An 18,660-nucleotide genomic window follows, 5' to 3' on the forward strand; every position below is an offset into this window, starting at 1 on the left:
ATTGGTTTGTGGTGGAAGACGTTTAAAAAATTGAACAAATATCTAACTGGAGTATAATTACAGAGTACAATACAAATGATCATTTTATTTAAGAAAATGTCACATCCAGGAACAGCCTACTAAACTATTTATATTGTACAAGTCAACTAAAAGAACGAAACAAAAAATATGACCAAACTATTCAACGTTTTAACTAAATTGTTAATCAAGAGGGCATTTGGTCTAGTGGTATGATTCTCGCTTAGGGTGCGAGAGGTCCCGAGTTCAATTCTCGGAATGCCCCGTTGACTTTTTTGGAAACTTTTGTTCTAAAATCTTGCTGAAATTGTTATAACTATGAATCTACCCTTTACTGTTTGTTTTTTCAGTGGTCAAGATTAAAGACCAAACAGCAAGTATTTTACCGTAAAGTGTAAGCATGAAAATTAACCCTATTTCCTTGGAACTTTCAATATCAAGTGGTGAAAGGCAAACCAAAGAATAAGTTTCAATTGTCACGTACCTTTTACTCATGTCTGAAAACGTCTCTGTATATAATCAGTGAACTCCAGCCAATGAACTTTAATGACTTCCCTTGCATTTCATCAGGACTAGATTAGAGACGCAGTAGTTGCGTACAAACATTTTAACAAACAAAGGACCAGATCCTTACCAATTTTACTAAAAGGTACCATGACTTCAGCTCTCAATGGATTTTTAGTTAAAATGCTGAACCCAACCTAGCAAACTGAAAGGTAAAACCAAAATTTTGCTTTCACATCCATTGACTTCATCCAGAAAACACCTCCCTCCATCGCAGATGATTTAATCTGAAAATATGACACAATGCTTAAACTAGTAATGTACCAATATATACTCCAAACTGAAATATATCGCACGTGAATTCAATGAAATTTTTCTCTTCAGGAATTTGAGAATCAAGAATAGGCCGAAGAGCAAACTGAAACCTTTTAAATGATCTGCAGAAAGAAAATACATTTTATTCAACTCAGAATTCTTGCATATATATATATATATCTGTAATTGGTGCCTGATTGGTCTTATATCACATTCAGCAATTCAACTAAGTTAATCTACATAAAGATTCACCAAAATTATGCATGTATTGTTTAGGGTCGTCAATAACCAAGAACTTGTGGACTCATAGTGGCATGATCAAGACTAACGTTAAGATAAAAGAGATCATTATGAATCGGATTACTGGAGGGTTTTCAAATGATTGATAAAGAGATAACTAAAACTGTAGGATGGGAAGACTATCGACTTCTAGTGACTTTTCGCAGATCAATATTATTTCTGGTCTAGATCTATCGAGAGTACATTGCAAACCAGTAATCCACTTTCAAAGATCATACCATTGGACTGAATTGAAAGAGATCTCACAGAATATAGATCTTGGATCATCCTATCAAGACTAAAAGTAAAAGTCAACTTCGAGCACGAGACCACAATACATATGGTGGCATTTAATGTTTAAACTAAATTGCTTAGCAACAGGGCATTTGGTCTAGTGGTATGATTCTCGCTTAGGGTGCGAGAGGTCCCGAGTTCAATTCTCGGAATGCCCCATTGGCTTACTTGAAATTTTTTGTTCTAAATTTCTTGCTGAAATCTGTTTTATTAATCAGCCCTTAGGTGTTTGTTGTTTGGGTGGTCAGATTATGCAAACTGTTTTATGTAAATTTATGAATTCAGTAACAAATGTTGAAAGGCAAACAATAAGTTTCAATGATCACATACCTTTGCTCAAGTCTGACGACGTCTCTGTAGCAATTGAACAATAATGACTTCCCTTGCATATCAGGAGTAGATTAGAAAGGCCACTAGTTTCTCATAAACATTTTAACAATCAAAGGACCAGATCCTTACCATTTTAAATGAAAGGTATAAAGAGTTGACCAAGTGCTGAGCCCAACCAAACTTAATGGTGTAACACCAAAGTTTAGCTTTTATATCTGTTGATACTTTGACCTCTTCAACCAGAAACCACCCCTTCTGCATATTATACCAGAAAACATGAGACAGTATCACACATTCACAGATTATACTTGAAATAACTTGTGCTTTTATATTCTCTAAACCCCAACCACATCAACTGAGAAAGTATCACACATTCACACGCAAATTTTAATGAAAAAAAAACATTTGCAGGAATTTGAGAATCAAGAACAGGCCGAGCAGCAAACTGAAACTTTTCAAATGATCCACAAGAGCACATGCATCAACTCTGGAGGCAACAGCTACCTAGCCTAATTCTCAAAGTCAGGAGAATTATCTTTTTCATTGTACACTCTATAAGGAAATTGATATATTGGATACATGATTCTAATTTTCTGCCAACATTTCATCTTAAAGATATGAGACTTCAGCCACATGCATTTCCATTATACTGTGTAGAAAGAAGAACTACTACTCAAGAATGGTTCTTTCCACAAATGGTAAAGAAACGAAGAGAATGCTTTAACTGAGGAACACAATAATCGGGCATTTGGTCTAGTGGTATGATTTTCACTTTGGGTGCGTGTTTAATTCTCAGAATAACCCATTGAATTTTTTTCTAAACCATATGTTGTAAGTTCCATCTCGAAATCTTTGACTATATATATGTATTTGGTGATGCTTTGTCACAGATCACATTCAGCTTTTAACCATGTGTACTTACCTAAAGCTTCACCAATAATAATGTTGTATTGTCTAGGGTACTGGTTAATAACCAAGATATAGAGGTATGATTAAGTCAAGACAAAAAAGATCATAATGAATCAAGCTACTGGAAAGCTTTCAAATGACTGATGTAAGAAAGCTAATTGAAAAGTGTAGGGCTAGAGGACTATTCTCTTTTAATGATGCTTCGTGAGAGGTTTAAACAATTGGATCGATATAATTCCAGAGCATTTCCATCCATACTACATTACAAACCCCAAAACTAAAATTATAAACATCACATACCAATATGACCAAATATGGTGAAAGAGATCTCATAGAATATATCTCGGAACATCCTATTCAAACTAAGAGCAAGTGACCACAAAATGACCAAATATGGTGATCTTCAATATTTAACATAAATTGTGTAGCAACAGGGCATTTGGTCTAGTGGTATGATTCTCGCTTTGGGTGCGAGAGGTCCCGAGTTCGATTCTCGGAATGCCCCATTGACTTTTTTAGATGTCTGAGTTAAATACCAGGTAAGAACTATCATGGAAAAACATGTTCTTTAATGCATTTTCTAACAATTTCGAGCAAGGTTAAACTAGAGAACAATTTCCTGTTACATGCCTGTTTGGTAGAAACTGCTACAAATATAATGAGAATCAAAATGTACCTTGGCTTTGACGTCCACTGACTCGCATCATGCAGCAAGAAAACGGTTTCTCGATAACGGAATAAACACAGTATGTAACTAGCTGAATGCTACCGATTTCTTCAAGAGATAACTGCAGGAAGTGAAAAAAAAGACATTAAAAAAAAACAGTCTTAAACTGGTATCCAAGTATGAAAAACAGTTGTGCATTGAATGATTAATATGAACAACAGGGCATTTGGTCTAGTGGTATGATTCTCGCTTTGGGTGCGAGAGGTCCCGAGTTCGATTCTCGGAATGCCCCATTGATTTTTTGCTTGGGAGACATATCGTCCAAATGGCAGCTCAGAAAAATTTCAGATAATGTGCCAAGCCTTGGTTTCTGATTTGTCACAAACTACATTCAGATAGAAATAATAATAGAAAAGCTAGCTTCGTTCTTAGATTTTCTTTACAGTGACAGTTTCAAACATCACAAGTAAAATAGATTGATCTTATTGCCACTTTCACTGAAACTACTGGATACCAACCAAGAAAAAAAAAACTTCAACATGCATTTCCACTCTATTGTTCCGAAAGAAGAATTACAAACCAAGAACTATTCTTTCCACAAAGGCTAAGGAAAAAAGAACTTGTTTAACTTAAAGACACTATTAACTGGGCATCTGGTCTTTTGGTATGATTATTGCTTTTGATGCGAGTTTAAATCTCAGAATTCCCGTAGACATTTTTCAAAACCATATGTCGTACCTTACATCTCAGAATCTATGCAATATATTTGTATTTGATGCATGCTTTTTCACAGATCACCTCCCATCTAAGAGCTTTGACTATATACATAAAACTTCACCTATATTACTGGGATATTGTCTAGGATGCTAGCTAATAACCAAGAATTTTGTATAGTGGTATGATCAAGTCAAAATTTACGACAAGATCTTAATGATATGAACACTGGAGAGCTTTTGAGTGATTGATGTAACACAGCCGACTAAAACATGTAGCTTCTAATAGGCCAGAGAAGTTTGAACAAGTGAATCAAGATATTTCTGGTCTATTTCTATACAGAGTACATTGCAAACCATTGGACTGAATTGAAAGAGATCTCATAAAATCTAGATCTTGGAACATCCTATCAAGACTAAATTATTAAGTAAAAGTCAACTTTGAGCACAAGACCACCATATGACCAAATACGGTGATCTTCAGTGTTTATACTAAATTGATTAGCAACAGGGCATTTGGTCTAGTGGTATGATTCTCGCTTTGGGTGCGAGAGGTCCCGAGTTCGATTCTCGGAATGCCCCGTTGACTTTTTTGGATGTCTGATTTAAAATACCAGGTTAGGACTATCATGGAAAAACATGTTCTTTAATGCATTTTCTAACAATTTCTAGCAAGGTTAAACTAGAAAACATGCCTGTTTGGTATAAACTGCTATAAATATAATGAGAATCAAAATGTACCTTGGCTATGACGTCCACTGTCTCACATTATGCAGCAAGAATACAGTTTCTTGATAACGGAATAAACACAGAACATAACTAGCTGAATGCTATCGATTTTCTACAAGAGATAACTACAGGAAATGACAAAAACAAAAAACAAAACACAGCCTAAAACTGGTATCCAAGTATCAATAACAGTTGTGCATTGGATGATTAATATCAGCAACAGGGCATAAACACAGAACATAACTAGCTGAATGCTATCGATTTTCTACAAGAGATAACTACAGGAAATGACAAAAACAAAAAACAAAACACAGCCTAAAACTGGTATCCAAGTATCAATAACAGTTGTGCATTGGATGATTAATATCAGCAACAGGGCATTTGGTCTAGTGGTATGATTCTCGCTTTGGGTGCGAGAGGTCCCGAGTTCGATTCTCGGAATGCCCCATTGACTTTTTTCTTGGGAGACATATCGTCCAAATGGCAGCTCAGAAAAATTGCATAGCCTTGGTTTCTAATTTGTAATAAACTACATTCAGATAGAAACACAATAACCAGGTAGTTTTTCTAGTGGTATGATTTTCACTTTGGGTGCGTGTTTGATTCTCAGAATACCCTATTGACTTTTTTCAAAACCATAAGTTCTAAGTTCCATCTCTGAATTCTTGACTATATATATGTATTTGGTGACTAATTGTCACAGATCAGATTCAGCTTTCAGCCATGTGTACTTACCTAAACTTAACCAATATGTTGTATTGTCTAGGGTACTACTAGTTAATAACCAAGAATTGGAGAAATAGTGGTATGATCAAGTCAAGACAAAAAAAGATCATAATGAATCAAACTACTGGAAAGCTTTCAAATGACTGATGTAAGAAAGCTAATTGAGCCATCTATAGTATATTGCAAACAACAAACATGGTGCAAGAGGTCTCATAGAATAGATCTAGGAACATCCTATTAAAACTAAAATATTTAAGTCAACGTCAACTTAGAGCACCAGACAACAATATGACCAAATACATATGATGGCCTTTAATTTTTAAACTAAATTGCTTAGCAACAGGGCATTTGGTCTAGTGGTATGATTCTCGCTTTGGGTGCGAGAGGTCCCGAGTTCGATTCTCGGAATGCCCCGTTGACTTTTTTGGATGTCTGATTTAAATACCAGTAAGAACTATCATGGAAATACATGTTCTTTAATGCATTTTCTAACAGTTTCTAGCAAGGTTAAACTCGAAAACAATTTCCCGTTACAAGCCTGTCTAGTATAAACTGCTACAAATATAATGAGACTCAAAATGTACCTTGGCTTTGACGTCCACTGACTCGCATTAAGCAGCAAGAAAACAGTTTCTTGATAACGGAACGGAATAAACACAGAACGTAACTAGCTGAATGCTACCAATTTCTTCAAAAGATAACTGCAGGAAGTGACAAAAACAAAAAAAAAAAACAAAACACAGCCTTAAACTGGTATCCAATTATCAATAACAGTTGAGCACTGAATGGTTTACATCAAAAACAAGGGCATTTGGTCTAGTGGTATGATTCTCGCTTTGGGTGCGAGAGGTCCCGAGTTCGATTCTCGGAATGCCCCCATTGACTTTTTAGTCTTGGGGAAACATATGATCCAAAATTGCAACTCAGAACAATTGCATATAATATTCTAATATGCCAGGTCTTTGGTTTCTCATAGAAGTAAATACACATAAGCATGTTTTGCTCTTAAATTTTCCATACAACAACAGTTTCAAGCACAAGTAAAATAGATTGAACTCATTTCCCATTCACTGAAACTAACCGATACAAAACTGTTTACTTTAACCTAAGTGGTGGTGCAACTACAAAGAAAGAACGAACTTACTTACTTGTTAAGGAATTTAGTAGAAGAAAAGCTCGTTCAGGAATTTCGTCGAACATGTGGTAGGCGTACTTCATGTCAAATTGAAAAACAACAAATCGCTCTTTTGGGTCGGCGAATCATTTCAATGACGATGACTAACGAGAAAAAGGAGAGAGACTATTTAAACTTTGCTACCATTTGTGTTCACTGCCTCACATCACAATTGTATCACCGAAGAGTTTTTTTTTTTTTTTTTTTTTGCAAAAAGAGTCTTTTTTTTATTATTTCTTCACAATGGAACTTTACTACCATTTTCACTTGTATTTCAGAAATAATTAATTTAAGGTAAAAAATTAAATTTACGTTTAAATATTAAATTTAAGTTTAAACTGCGTTTGGAGATTTTTTTTTTTTTTTTGTGACAAAATATATTAATAACACTCTGTTGCATATTTTATGACACGCAAAATTATTTTCGCGATAATTGTTAAATTGGTTTATCATATACTCCTTTTGAAAATTTTAATTTTTTAACACAAATTATACCAAAGAACTTTTAAAACACTTTTTTGTAAACTCATCACAAATTTTCTTAAAAACTAAATTAAACCAATATATTAACTTGTTAAGTCTCCAATACTAGCTTACTTTTTCACTGTACTTACTAGTTTCTTAACTTAACTCTGATATATATATCAACTGCAGTTACATGAGCTTAGTTGTGCTTCATCTTCTTCTGTCTATATACTTCCCTGAGAAGCTCTTCAAGTTCTTCACATAGAGGTTCTGGAGTGAGCTGAATCATCTCATCACCATCACCATCACTTTCCTTATCCGGATCTGTCTCCTCCTCGCTGCTTAGCCACCCACAGTGAGAACTCTGGGCATCTGAAGAATGATCTTGACCTCAGTAAAAGAATGTTTCATGCGCATTGAGATTGTTATCGAGATGAGTATATACCTCCACCAGAATGATGTGCATAATCTACTGATGCTTCTGCGAATTGAAAAGCTGGCGTTGATGAGTCCATGATTGCTTTGTTAGTGATCAATAACGCATCAGCCTCCTGTAATGCACACAACATTCATATCGCATGTTTAGTAACATATGGACTCAAGAAACCAGTCAAATAGTCTCTGATCAAACTAATACCAACAATGAAAGTAACACAAATTTGTGACCAAGAAGAACAAATCACCTTTTCTTCTTCCTCTTCTTGTTTTATCAGACCCATTTCTTCTCGTTCCTCGGCCACCATTTGTTTACCTTGCTCCTCTTGCTTTTCCAGACAGATAGAAAGGAGGGCAGCATAGTTACCATCTTCAATCAGAAACCATTGGTCCTCACCATACACCTGAAATCCAAAATGGTAAAAGCGTCACTTTCAAGTTTAAAGGAAACTTCTTTTTCAACCAAAGGGAAAATGGAGACTCCAAAAACTGTTAAACAAACCTCTAGCACATGCTTGATACTCGCACTGATAACACGCTTGTCAAACCCATACTCTTTCATGCGGTCTCGTGCTGCATCCTCTCGCCTCAATCCAATCTGCTGCAAACATAAGGAGAATTAAACTAGCAATTCAAAACACTATAAAAGAGAGTAAACCATAGAAGAATGAAGAACACTCATCAAACAGCTATATATTTCTCACTGAGAATCAATTGAAACAAAACGAGAAATCCAAGAACAAATGAAACAAACCAGAAACCTAATTATTCTCCCAAGTCCCAAACCCTCCACCACACTGATCTGTTCAAATCCTCTATGTAACAACAAAGCTTTCCTAAGTATGGTTAAATCCTCTATGTAACAATAAAGCTTACCTTTTTTCTTCCTCTAGGCGCCATTTTCTGTCTTCTCTTTGGTTTCTGAAGAAATTGGAGTAAAAAAATATCAGTTCCCAATCATTGGATTAACACAAGAAAGCCAACTCAAGAGTGATCAGTTTCCAAACCTATGCAACAACAAGAACAAAGACAACAATGAAACACCTTAGTTTTCAAATTAAAAGGAACCTAGAGACAGAAGCAACAGTAAAGACAATGTATTTACTAATTTTGATACATTTGAGTTCAGTAAACCTAAACCCAGAAATTTCCAAAGAGAAAGAAACAATTTTTGTGTTCGTTTCCACAGAAATCAAAAGCTAAATCGAAATGTTCTCAATTTCAGACAATACATTAAGAACACAATAATAAACCCATTACAGGACACGGCGGCTTAAGTCATGATCGAGTTTGGTACGACGGGAATACCTAAGAATCGTGTTTGATTCCTGACGTGACGAAACAAAAACTTGAGAGAATTTGAGTGAGCAAGTAAGAGAGAGAGAATCAGAGTGAAAACGAAAACTTAGTATTCGGTTCGGTATTTTTAAATTTCGGTTCGGTTTCTTTCGGTTTTAGTTCGGTTTTGATTTTTATATAAGCATACGATCGAAAACTGAATTATTTTAGGATATTCTTTATTTGTTTCGGTTTTAACCAAAAAAGTTTGGATATTTTTGTGATATAATTCAGCGTTTTCGGTGTATTATGTATTTTTGTGATATGTTCGGTGTTTTCGAGTAATTTTAGATATTTTCGGGTCAGTTTCAGTTTGAATATTTAGATATGTTGGATTTTTTGGTTTTTTGGTTAGATTATTCAAATATTTTTATTTTTGGTAGTTTTTTAGTCTTTTTATCTATAAAAAAATAACTAATATTTTTAAGTATATAATTGTATTTTAGATAATTCGGGTATTTTTCCGTTTTCGATTTGTTTCGGCTCGGTATAATTTAGTTTTATATACTTTTGAACATGAATATAAGATTCATTCGGTTTTTCAGTCAATTTCAGTTCAATTTTGGTTCTTCTAAATTTTTGTTCAGTTTTGGTTTGGTTCAGTGCATTAGTTTTGGTTTGGTTCAGTGCATTTGGTTCGGGCTTTTCGCCTAGGACTAACGAAAATGGTGGAAAGTGTTGAAGTATCATGTTTCTATTAACTAGAATCATATTATTTTTATTATTATTATGTTTGTGTTGGCACAAGTCATAATTTAAAATTGGTATCTCCAAGATCAAGAAACTGTAATTTGAGTTCGTAAATCGACAAGCAACAACAAGAAAACACACAAAATGTTACACAAAACACAAAATCTTGGTCTAGTTAAAGCAAAAGAGAATCTGATGGTCCTGTGTAAAGGTATAACATAGCATATATGGAGAGAACTTACAATATAAACGATGAAAAGCTCTTCTCTATTAAGTCCTTTAACTAAACACCTAAGTGGGGATGTGATTTCTATGTACAGAAACTAAGTATGAGCATTGATTCACCAAGGTCCTGACTCTGTCCTCCTCAGTCTTTTCTTTGGACCTCCTTGAACAAGATTCCTCAACTCCATCTCCTGTTTTATAACATACACAGAACGGAAACAGCAAGGGTTTTATAAGTTCAGCTATGAATGTGCGGTTTAGAGATTGCGGACTGCGGTATTTGATGAGTTTAGTGTTGCAATGGGATAAGAACTATTACCTGATTCTTTTGCATTTCCATAATCTTTGCCTGTAATAACATGTGGCATATGATTAGTAAGTAAACTTAGTAAGTAAACTAAGTTATGATTGATTGGGTTACCTGCTTTCTTTGTAACTCGTCGTTCTCTTCCTTCAACTTTGCAACTTCAGCTTCAAGCTCCACAGTGTAAGCCTACAAAGCATATCAACCAGATTTGAGAAGCTTTGGAGATATACTAACATGTCATTCAAAACGTAAGACCCTCAAATTTAGAACTTAGCAAATTGGAATGTGACATGTCTAGTTTCTTAAATTTTTATGTTTAGGTAGCACCAATCACCCTCTTTACCTACCCTCATAAAATAAATAAAAATGGAGTCACTACAACTTCTTGATGAACTCGAACCCTCAATACTCTGAGCCAGCTTGAGACATTAGCAAATTACATTCCAATATATGGTCTGGTCTGCTGTGAACATCTGTGGATGCAACATGTGTATACACCAAAACCAGAACGTTCATATTTGTATTCAAGATTCATTCAACCACAAGAACTACAAGTACTTATGCACGTTTTCAAATCAAGTCTCAATAATTCTGTTTGCTACACTAATTTAATAGATAAGAAACTTAAAGCTTTGAATTTAACATTTCATTGTGGGCCAAAGAAGAACTAAACTACAAGATAACCAACCAAATTTGCTTTACAAGTCTTTTGGCGCATAACACAAACAAGGGCATATCAAAAGATGGTGATGAAGAGATTTGACATATTACCTGTTTCCTGGCTCGTGACCTTGCAGCTGATTCTCGGTTCTTTATCATTCTCCTTTGCCTCCTCTCAACAACTTTCTCTACAGTACCACTCTTTCTACCCCTTACACCACCATTAAACATGTAAGGAGACGGAGAGAGTGATGAACAATCACCATTACTCTTCCCTAGCCCTTCTGACGACAATGGTGTAACAGGAGACACAGCTCCAGGAATTACAGCAGCAGCACCCTGGACCAATCCCATATTGTTCGTTTGAGACTGATCTCCAAGTCCCATAATGCCACCACCTCTTATCCCAGGACTATTAAGCTGACCAATTTGTGTTCCATAACCAAAACCAGGCTGCTTAGGCATGATTGGCTGTTGTTGTTGCGGTTGCTGGTATGCAGATCTAGCTCCATTAACATTCAGAGGCAAACTAGAACCTTGAACCTGCAAAGGATTTGCATTCTCTGCACCAAGATTTCCCATTACACCAGCGGCAACAACTCGTGGAGAAGGCTGCTGAAACCCAACAGTGAAACCTGTGTTGGCCTCATTACCAAAGTAACCACCTTTATTGTTCTCAGCAATCTGAGCTTTTGCAGCAATCTGAGCTTCCTCTCTTACAACACCCGCACGGACCAAAAACTCCTCCAAAGTTACTTCACCTAAAGTTTGCTGCCTCTGACTCTGGCTCTGATTCTGATTTTGAGCCTGAGCTTGAGCCTGAGACAAGCTCATTCCTCCTACTCCACTACTTCCAACTTTAGAGAGATCTTTCCAAACTTGATCAACCGTCATCTGACTAAGCGTTCGAGGCAGAGTCAACGAGCCTTGCTTCTGCAACTGCAACCCTTCTTGTCCTCCACCAGTAACTGGAACCATACCACTAGCCATAGCTTGTGTCTCTTCAGCACTCCATATGTTCTTTAACAACTCATCCATGTTCATTGACCCAAAATCTTTCCCTAAACTGGTCTGAAACTCATCAAAAGTCAACGAGTATATTGAACCTTGTCTAGTCAACCCCGGTCTAGTCAACCCTCCTACACCACCATCACCTGGTGGCTCATTCCCCAAATTATTGTTCTTGAAACTCACATTACCATCCATTTTCTTCTGCAAAATCTGTTCCCAACCTAATCTGCAAACTAGGATCTGAAAATAAAAATCCAAACTTTAGTATAAAAATCCAAACTTTATAGTATCACAAACCTAATATGTATAAACAAATCCAGAAATCTGCAAACCCAATAACATTAACAGATTCAAATGGACAAAACCAGATTCAACGAACAAAGGGGTTTATTAAATGCGTTTATGAGACAAGTATAAGCAAAATTAGTAATTTATCCAAAACTAAGTATGGACATAAATGGAAAGAAGAAGAAGAAGATGAGCAAGCTAAGCATCTCAAGGCTTCACAGTTTCAAGTTTCTTCTACACTACACAGATACAGAGATGAAATATCAAAAGAATAAAAATCTAACACCTTTACCCTTTTTAGAAATTGATTCGTGTGTGTGTGTGCTTCGTCTCTCTCTCTATGCCCAAAAAAATTTCAAAATGTTTGCTTCTTCGTTTGGGTGATTAGGTGTTTCGTCTGCTCAGCCAAGTGTCTCTCTCTGTCTCCTAACAATCGAAATAAATACTAAACATTTCTTTATTGGAGAGTACTTTAGTAAATTGGTATATACACTTAACTTTTTATATATATTTTATTTTGAGTCACTTTTGACTCTTTAAGCTTTTTTTTTCCTTCCTAATGTTACTTTTTGGTTTTAAGCGTTGTTTTTTGTATTTTGTCGTTCTTCTAGCTTACACATCAGTTAGATTATATGAATTGTTTTGGTTATTTATTGATAAATTTATGAATAAACGATGGAAAATAAATTAGGGTTTCGAAAATATTGGGTATTCTCGTTATTTATTTAAAGACTGAATTTTGGATATATATGTTTTGGTTTGATTATATATAAGTAAATATAGATCATTTTATTTTTATAAATGATGGAAAATAAAATCTTATTTTGTTTAGTGGTTTCTAAAATAGCATCGATTTATTAAATAAAAATTACAAATTTTTATTTTCTTTTTTACTTTTATATATTATTTTACATAATATCACATAGCTTTTGTAAATCATCTATAACAAATAGCATTTGTTTACCTATTTTGTATTAAGGTATTATATATACCATAAAAATAGAGCCCAAAATAGATGTTATTTTTCACTTTAAAAACAGTTTTGGACGAATGCAGCTAATATTTTATTATTCAGATTGTATCTAAACTTTTTACATCTAAATTTTAACGTAGAAGATAAACGGGTTTTATGCTAAAAAAATATAAAATCGTTAATTTTTTCAATTTTATTATTTGCTTCTAAAAAATGTAAATAAATCATAGAGAGTCAAAATATTATACGCAATATGATATGTTAGATATATGATCGAAATACATCGAGAGTGTTTAGAAATTATATTTCCAATATATAACCAAGATTATATTTTTCCCTTAATAATTGTGTTAATTAGCCGTTTTTTTTTCCTTCTAGTCAACTTCTAGACTTCTAGTTACCACTTTTTCAAAAAAAAAATTCCTAATTAACCAATTAACATCAGTCAAATTTTTTTATAGAAAAATCAATCACAGTTGAATTGTGTGCTTCCCAAAGTGACAAAGTCCCAAAATAAATCAATCACTTAACTTTTTGTTATTTGTTTAACCTTACTTCTTACTCTAATTTAAAAGTAGTTGTAACGAACGAACGTGTCGCTCCATCACTGTCCCAACGACCATTAACAAAACCACGAACCAACCTCGATCCGACAGAACACATTACGAACCCAAAAAACTCAGCCGTTGATATATTGATGTAAACGTGGACGGACAGATTTGTTTTGGCTTTCAACATCTGACTTTGTTTTTCGTGGTGAAGATGTCAGAAAAACCAAAGAGAGTCTTCTCTTTTTTGCTTCTTTAGGTTGGTCCACGTCTCTTTAGTTTTTTTTGTTTATGTCCAATTATATCAAACTTACCTTATAATACGTTTTCAAAGGTTTAAAGAATTGATTACAAGGACAATAATACTCTCAATTCACTAATTATAGTAATGTTTTTTTGTTTCTTGTAAAGTACATCACTGACTCTTAGCTACTAGCTAGTATTATAGTTTAACAAGTTTTGAAAGTTTGTTTAGAATTTTATTCTAAAAAATTCTAGATTGGAAGTTACTCTAGAATCTACCCAAAAAGTATTTTTTTCGTTTATTAATTGTTTTAACTAATGGGAGAAAGAAATAAGCTTTGAATGAAATTAGTATATCAAATTATGTATTTCAACTCGATTAAGCGAATCAAAAATATAGATTAAACTTATCAAGCAGAGTAAATTAAACAGATCAAGCAGATGGTCATACATGAAATATGTTATCCAGTGACTAACATAATGAAGATATCCAAATTTTACATATGACTTATTATCCATATCAAGCCGATTAAGTGAATCAAATATAGATTATGCGTATCAAGTAGAGTAAGTGAATCAAATGTAAATTAAACACATCAAGCTGATTGATGCAGCAAACGTGCAATCTATCAAATGCATTTTTAAAAAAGTGGTTTGAATAGTAAAATAAAATCAACCGTAGTATCAAAGTAATTCAAGGAAATTATGAAAAGTACCGCATTTTTTTTCCAATAATACCATTACTAGTTTATTTTCGAATAATACCACAAATTCAATATTAAGATGACTTAAATATCTAAATCTAGCCGATTCAGCAAATCAATTAATATAAATTAAGCTTATCAAGCAGAGTAAACAAAATTAAATGCAAATTAAACAGATCAATCATAAGTGTGATCATTCAAATGTATTTTGAGAATATTGAAAAATTAAAATATGTCTTGGTTAACTGTTGCATCGTTTTTTAGCGCGGTAGAGTCGGGTGCGACGTTGTTGGGCACGACATTTCCAGCTGCAGGATGGTTGGCCACGCCTTTGGCTGCGACGTCTGCTTGAGTAGGGTGTGATAACTGTTGTTCTAGATCTGGAAGTGTAGAGGCATACAGATGTGCTAGTGTTGGTTGTTTGGAAGTGTAGATTTCTAGACAACTTGAGGTATTTGATTTTGAAATGCTGTCTACTCTCTCATAACGTCTAGATTTTTGATTATTGTCGTCAAGAAAAGAAGAAGTTTGAACTACCACAAATTCAATAATAAAATGGCTTAAAATACATTTTTAATGATGCAATTAAAAACCTTAAAGTGAAAAGAGAGAAACCAAAATATTTAGTTTTCTTTGTAATTTATCGAGCAGAAATAAGTATTTTTATACAAAAAGTTGTGGTATATATTATTTCAGAAGTAAACTAATGGTGGTACTGGTACTATTGAAATAAAAAGCTAATATACAGTATGTTGTATTTTAAAGTATATCTCAATATTTTATAAATAATAAAAATATTGGAATATGTATATTAAATACCTGAATAATTTATTGTTTAATAGGTAATATAATTCCAAGGTTTTATACCGGAATCTTCGATCTTCAGTACATTTTACTCCAAATTTCGTCGAAAATATAGTTTTCAACGTACATATTTCAGTACTTGGAAATGGTTGATAGAAAAACTTTTAAAAATATGGTTTGTGTTAAGAAAAAAAAAGTTAATAAGTGAATAGGGTATTCTTTGTTTTGGGTCATATTTTTTGGTCATTGGTCTAATTAACCATTTTATTTATTTCGATTAACCAAACTGAGAACCGAAGTACAAAACAGTTTTATAAAGCAAAGTGCATCTCAATATTCAAATCCTGCACTCAAGTGTGTACCCTTTCTCTTACCTCTGCACATAAGCTAAATTGAAAAACTTTTATCATATAAATGCCAAAGATTTTAGATAATGAACATATTTAAAAATTTCTGATGGTTCTTCTAATTTACTCATATCTCCTGCGAAAACCATATTTTTCTAGAAAGTTCCATTTTGTAATTCCAACTCAAAGAAAAATAGTGACTGGATCTTCTTCTCTGTCTTGAGTTCTCACTTCAAAACCTTGTAGGATGCGTAGTCTGTGAGACGAGAGGATCCGAGTCCAACGAGCGTTTTTGAGTTTGAAAATCTACAATAAGGCTTCTTCATTCATCTGTTCTGCCTACGTTTGCGAAAATGTCTGAGGATGAAACTGTCTGCATACAGTGGATACTTCTTTTTTATCAAACCTTTTATGCATTTCCAATACGAAAAGTCGACTACTTCTCCATCTCTTCGAACTATAAACATACATCGAGAGCTCTCAAAATCTGGGTGATGCCCAACCTACAACCACAAACCAAAGTAATCAAGGACTATTAGTTGGTGTGCATTACAATGTCATGTCAGTTTTCAGGATAACCATTAGAAGCAATATGTCAAACTCATGTTGTTTCCAAATCTCAAAAGCATAAATATATACCATGATATAGTCAATCCCACATCCGATCTTCTTCTCAAACTCAGGGTGATAAGGTAGCAGCATCTCAACAATCATTCTCTCATGCTCAGGGCTTAACCTATCTTGGTTTGCATATCTGCAAAATTCAAATGCCACACAGAGCTACCATTGAATCAAAAAATATAATTCATCATGAACTCTTTATCTAAACGGATGAACATACAAGCAGCAGCAATTCAAATCTAATCCATACTGAAAAATAGCTAATCTAATCCCTTTCAACCTCAGCAATAAAGCAAATCAAGTAAATTCTATCAGGCATGACTCAGAACAACTCGAACCAATACTTTATCATATCAACCAATAAACACTAAACTAGACAAACAAGTGTCAGTATCCCCCATCAAGAGTATGAAGTTCTGAAATCGATTTCCTCCTAAATGCTTAAAGCTTACACAGTAGCTACAGATACCAATACATGATCATACCAAGCTATAAACACTAGACTATGAACTTCTGCAATCGATTGCCTCCTAAATACTTCTAGACATGACTCATGCATGATCAGAAGAACAAGAACCAATACATGACAATATAAACCAATAAATTCCCCATCTAGACTAAAAAACCCGCAATCGATCGCATTCTAAACAATTCGAGCTAACGCAGTAGCAACAGATACCACCAACTCATGCGAAATCAGAAGAGGTAGAACCAGTTTCCAAGATACAGAGAGACTCTCGAGCTCCCATATCAACCAGTAAACAACTCAATTAGACAACAAAAACTCTTGCAATCAAATGCCTCCTAAATTCTTAGAGCTTATCAACTCATGTGAAATCAGAAGAAGCTAGATCCAATTTCCAAGTTACAGAGAAACTCTCCAGCTCCTATTAAGATCATATCAAGTATCAACGAGTAAACAACACAGCAAAAACACCAAAAGAATTGTTAAATTCTCCATCTAGACTATGAAATTCTGAAATCAATTGCCTCCTAAAATGCTTAAACTTACTTCCCAGAGTGAAGAATCATTCTAACGAAGCCAACAAGAGGAACGGTAACCTCAAGAATCTTATCTTCCCAATCGACGAACTCATCACCCTCGCCGCTCTCTTCCTCCTCTTCAGAGCTTTCCCCCGACGAAATATGCGGCCGACGAAGCAATTCCGAACCGTACGACTCAGTGTTACCGATCCTAGCGCCGTCAGATTCCGTTCGCAAGGCGCGAACTCGAGGCCTTAGGGAAATAGAGTCACCACGCGGGAAATACAAACAGAGAGGTGAGGAAGAAGAAGAAGAAGAAAAGGAGAAGATGTAAGCTCCGCAGCGGAAGCACGGTGGCGGCGAGCAGGAAACGGAAGCCAAGCTCATCGCCGTAAGATTTAATGGAAGTGAAGAGAGAGTGAGGGAAGAGAGAGAAGAGAGCTAAACCGTTACATTATCCATTCGCAGAAGTCTGAACCGTGGAAAGCTTGCGACCAGAGAATTGACGGATGGAGACGAACGTTTTTTATTTGGGCCTTTATTGGGCCTTACCAGAACGTCTTCTATTTGGGCCTTTAATGGGCCTTTAAATACACAAAAAAAATATTAAGATTCGATGTATCTTGCAGTAAAACTTATCTAATTATATAAAAGTTTGGATTTTAAATTTAGTAACTCACGTAACCGTGACACGTGTCAATTTTAGTGGTTAGAAATTTTACTATGTATTAATGAGTGGTTTTTTCTTGGACTATACTAACTAGGTTCGGACCCGCGCTACAGCGCGGGGGAAATAATTACATATATATAACTTTTATCGGATTAAAATATGTTACATTTTAATTTTGTTAGAGTGCAGTCGATTACGGTAAATCATATATTTGTATAATAAGTTTAAATAAAATAATAAAGGAAAAAGCGAGTAAATAATCATATACTGAGTTTTGATACAACTAAAAACACGGTGAAAATTTAACAGCACGAAATAATGTTTGTCGATAAATTATTCATTTTGGCCATTTTTGTAGTAAAAGTAGGAATATACGTAAAAATTACATATTTACAATATATTTTTTGAAAGTCCAACCCGTAACAGAATTCATTTCGTAAAAAACATTATTCGTAACTCGTTTTATCATTATAATTGTGATTTTAACAAACTACCCGTGAATTATCTAAAATTTACATATTTTGATATATAATATATTTTATCAATAAAAATTATGTCTCCAAAATTACATTTATATCTTCAAAAAAATATTTCGATATTTTAAATTCTAAAAGTTTTATATATATGAACCTTTTATTTATAATATTTTGAAACTATTTGAAATATTAAATATGCTCATGTAACAATGG

At 34.2% G+C, this 18,660-nt stretch overlaps 3 protein-coding genes, 1 long non-coding RNA gene and 8 other non-coding genes across 18 annotated transcripts in view; 8 read left to right on the forward strand and 4 right to left on the reverse strand.

The window, feature by feature from the left end:
• The window catches only part of LOC17900871, an 8,108-nt gene extending 1,260 nt beyond the window's left edge, over positions 1-6,848 (reverse strand). For 2 of the 3 annotated variants that reach the window (XR_002835482.1, XR_002835480.1), the window contains exons 1-7: positions 6,633-6,848; positions 6,069-6,185; positions 3,326-3,437; positions 1,870-1,995; positions 1,741-1,792; positions 653-809; positions 503-568 (exon numbers count right to left, since the gene is read on the reverse strand). This is a non-coding gene — a long non-coding RNA (uncharacterized LOC17900871). The remainder of the gene's footprint in view (positions 1-502; positions 569-652; positions 810-1,740; positions 1,793-1,869; positions 1,996-3,325; positions 3,438-6,068; positions 6,186-6,632) is intronic. The other variant, XR_002835481.1, reaches the window with a different exon arrangement.
• TRNAP-AGG lies at positions 212-283 on the forward strand. The gene has a single exon. It is a non-coding gene; the product is annotated as a tRNA-Pro (tRNA).
• Positions 1,497-1,568, forward strand: TRNAP-AGG. Its single transcript has one exon. It is a non-coding gene; the product is annotated as a tRNA-Pro (tRNA).
• On the forward strand, positions 3,083-3,154 carry TRNAP-UGG. The gene has a single exon. It is a non-coding gene; the product is annotated as a tRNA-Pro (tRNA).
• Positions 3,537-3,608, forward strand: TRNAP-UGG. The gene has a single exon. It is a non-coding gene; the product is annotated as a tRNA-Pro (tRNA).
• On the forward strand, positions 4,540-4,611 carry TRNAP-UGG. Its single transcript has one exon. It is a non-coding gene; the product is annotated as a tRNA-Pro (tRNA).
• On the forward strand, positions 5,134-5,205 carry TRNAP-UGG. The gene has a single exon. It is a non-coding gene; the product is annotated as a tRNA-Pro (tRNA).
• TRNAP-UGG lies at positions 5,827-5,898 on the forward strand. Its single transcript has one exon. It is a non-coding gene; the product is annotated as a tRNA-Pro (tRNA).
• On the forward strand, positions 6,290-6,361 carry TRNAP-UGG. The gene has a single exon. It is a non-coding gene; the product is annotated as a tRNA-Pro (tRNA).
• A 336-nt stretch (positions 6,849-7,184) lies between the features above and the next one.
• LOC17897145 lies at positions 7,185-8,930 on the reverse strand. Of its 2 annotated transcripts, none has more exons than XM_006304160.2 (6): positions 8,867-8,930; positions 8,435-8,479; positions 8,061-8,156; positions 7,807-7,962; positions 7,569-7,674; positions 7,185-7,495 (listed from the first exon to the last, which is right to left on the reverse strand). In XM_006304160.2, the coding sequence occupies exons 2-6, from the start codon at positions 8,456-8,458 to the stop codon at positions 7,323-7,325; spliced, it is 555 nt and encodes a 184-aa protein (XP_006304222.2). In that variant the 5' UTR covers positions 8,459-8,479; positions 8,867-8,930; the 3' UTR covers positions 7,185-7,322. The 2 variants fall into 2 exon arrangements, with proteins under 2 accessions (XP_006304222.2, XP_006304221.2); XM_006304159.2 differs by having other exon boundaries at positions 8,061-8,159; positions 8,867-8,927.
• Positions 8,931-9,647: 717 nt separating this feature from the next.
• On the reverse strand, positions 9,648-12,488 carry LOC17898528 (ABSCISIC ACID-INSENSITIVE 5-like protein 5). 4 transcript variants are annotated; one of them, XM_023777143.1, is made up of 5 exons: positions 10,890-12,309; positions 10,559-10,591; positions 10,233-10,304; positions 10,131-10,160; positions 9,648-10,002 (listed from the first exon to the last, which is right to left on the reverse strand). In XM_023777143.1, the coding sequence occupies exons 1-5, from the start codon at positions 11,982-11,984 to the stop codon at positions 9,928-9,930; spliced, it is 1,305 nt and encodes a 434-aa protein (XP_023632911.1). In that variant the 5' UTR covers positions 11,985-12,309; the 3' UTR covers positions 9,648-9,927. The 4 variants fall into 4 exon arrangements, 3 of the variants coding, with proteins under 3 accessions (XP_023632911.1, XP_006307554.2, XP_023632910.1); XM_006307492.2 differs by lacking the exon at positions 10,559-10,591 and adding an exon at positions 12,370-12,488 and having other exon boundaries at positions 9,673-10,002; positions 10,890-12,029; XM_023777142.1 differs by lacking the exon at positions 10,559-10,591 and adding an exon at positions 12,364-12,488 and having other exon boundaries at positions 9,673-10,002; positions 10,890-12,029.
• A 3,249-nt stretch (positions 12,489-15,737) lies between these two features.
• On the reverse strand, positions 15,738-17,773 carry LOC17899516 (protein DCL homolog, chloroplastic). Its single transcript, XM_006304134.2, has 3 exons — positions 17,330-17,773; positions 16,336-16,450; positions 15,738-16,199 (listed from the first exon to the last, which is right to left on the reverse strand). The coding sequence occupies exons 1-3, from the start codon at positions 17,686-17,688 to the stop codon at positions 16,023-16,025; spliced, it is 651 nt and encodes a 216-aa protein (XP_006304196.1). The 5' UTR covers positions 17,689-17,773; the 3' UTR covers positions 15,738-16,022.
• Positions 17,774-18,660: the final 887 nt, after the last annotated feature.

Source organism: Capsella rubella, unplaced genomic scaffold (genome assembly GCF_000375325.1).
Source record: "Capsella rubella cultivar Monte Gargano unplaced genomic scaffold, Caprub1_0 scaffold_1, whole genome shotgun sequence".
Lineage (NCBI taxonomy): Eukaryota > Viridiplantae > Streptophyta > Magnoliopsida > Brassicales > Brassicaceae > Capsella > Capsella rubella.

Excerpts from the sequence above, each read along its gene's own strand:
- LOC17897145 (XM_006304159.2), bottom strand. The coding sequence starts at position 8,458 with ATGGCGCCTAGAGGAAGAAAAAAG. Across the intron at positions 8,160-8,434 it reads CGCCTAGAGGAAGAAAAAAG|CAGATTGGATTGAGGCGAGA; the intron begins GTAAGCTTTATT and ends TTATGTTTGCAG. Across the intron at positions 7,496-7,568 it reads TGCACATCATTCTGGTGGAG|ATGCCCAGAGTTCTCACTGT; the intron begins GTATATACTCAT and ends ATCATTCTTCAG.
- LOC17898528 (XM_023777143.1), bottom strand. The coding sequence starts at position 11,984 with ATGGATGGTAATGTGAGTTTCAAGAACAATAATTTGGGGAATGAGCCA. Across the intron at positions 10,305-10,558 it reads ACCAGACCATATATTGGAAT|GCTTACACTGTGGAGCTTGA; the intron begins GTAATTTGCTAA and ends TATGCTTTGTAG. Across the intron at positions 10,161-10,232 it reads ACGAGTTACAAAGAAAGCAG|GCAAAGATTATGGAAATGCA; the intron begins GTAACCCAATCA and ends ATGTTATTACAG.
- LOC17899516 (XM_006304134.2), bottom strand. The coding sequence starts at position 17,688 with ATGAGCTTGGCTTCCGTTTCCTGCTCGCCGCCACCGTGCTTCCGCTGC. Across the intron at positions 16,451-17,329 it reads ATGATTCTTCACTCTGGGAA|ATATGCAAACCAAGATAGGT; the intron begins GTAAGTTTAAGC and ends TGAATTTTGCAG. Across the intron at positions 16,200-16,335 it reads GTGGGATTGACTATATCATG|GTTGGGCATCACCCAGATTT; the intron begins GTATATATTTAT and ends TTGTGGTTGTAG.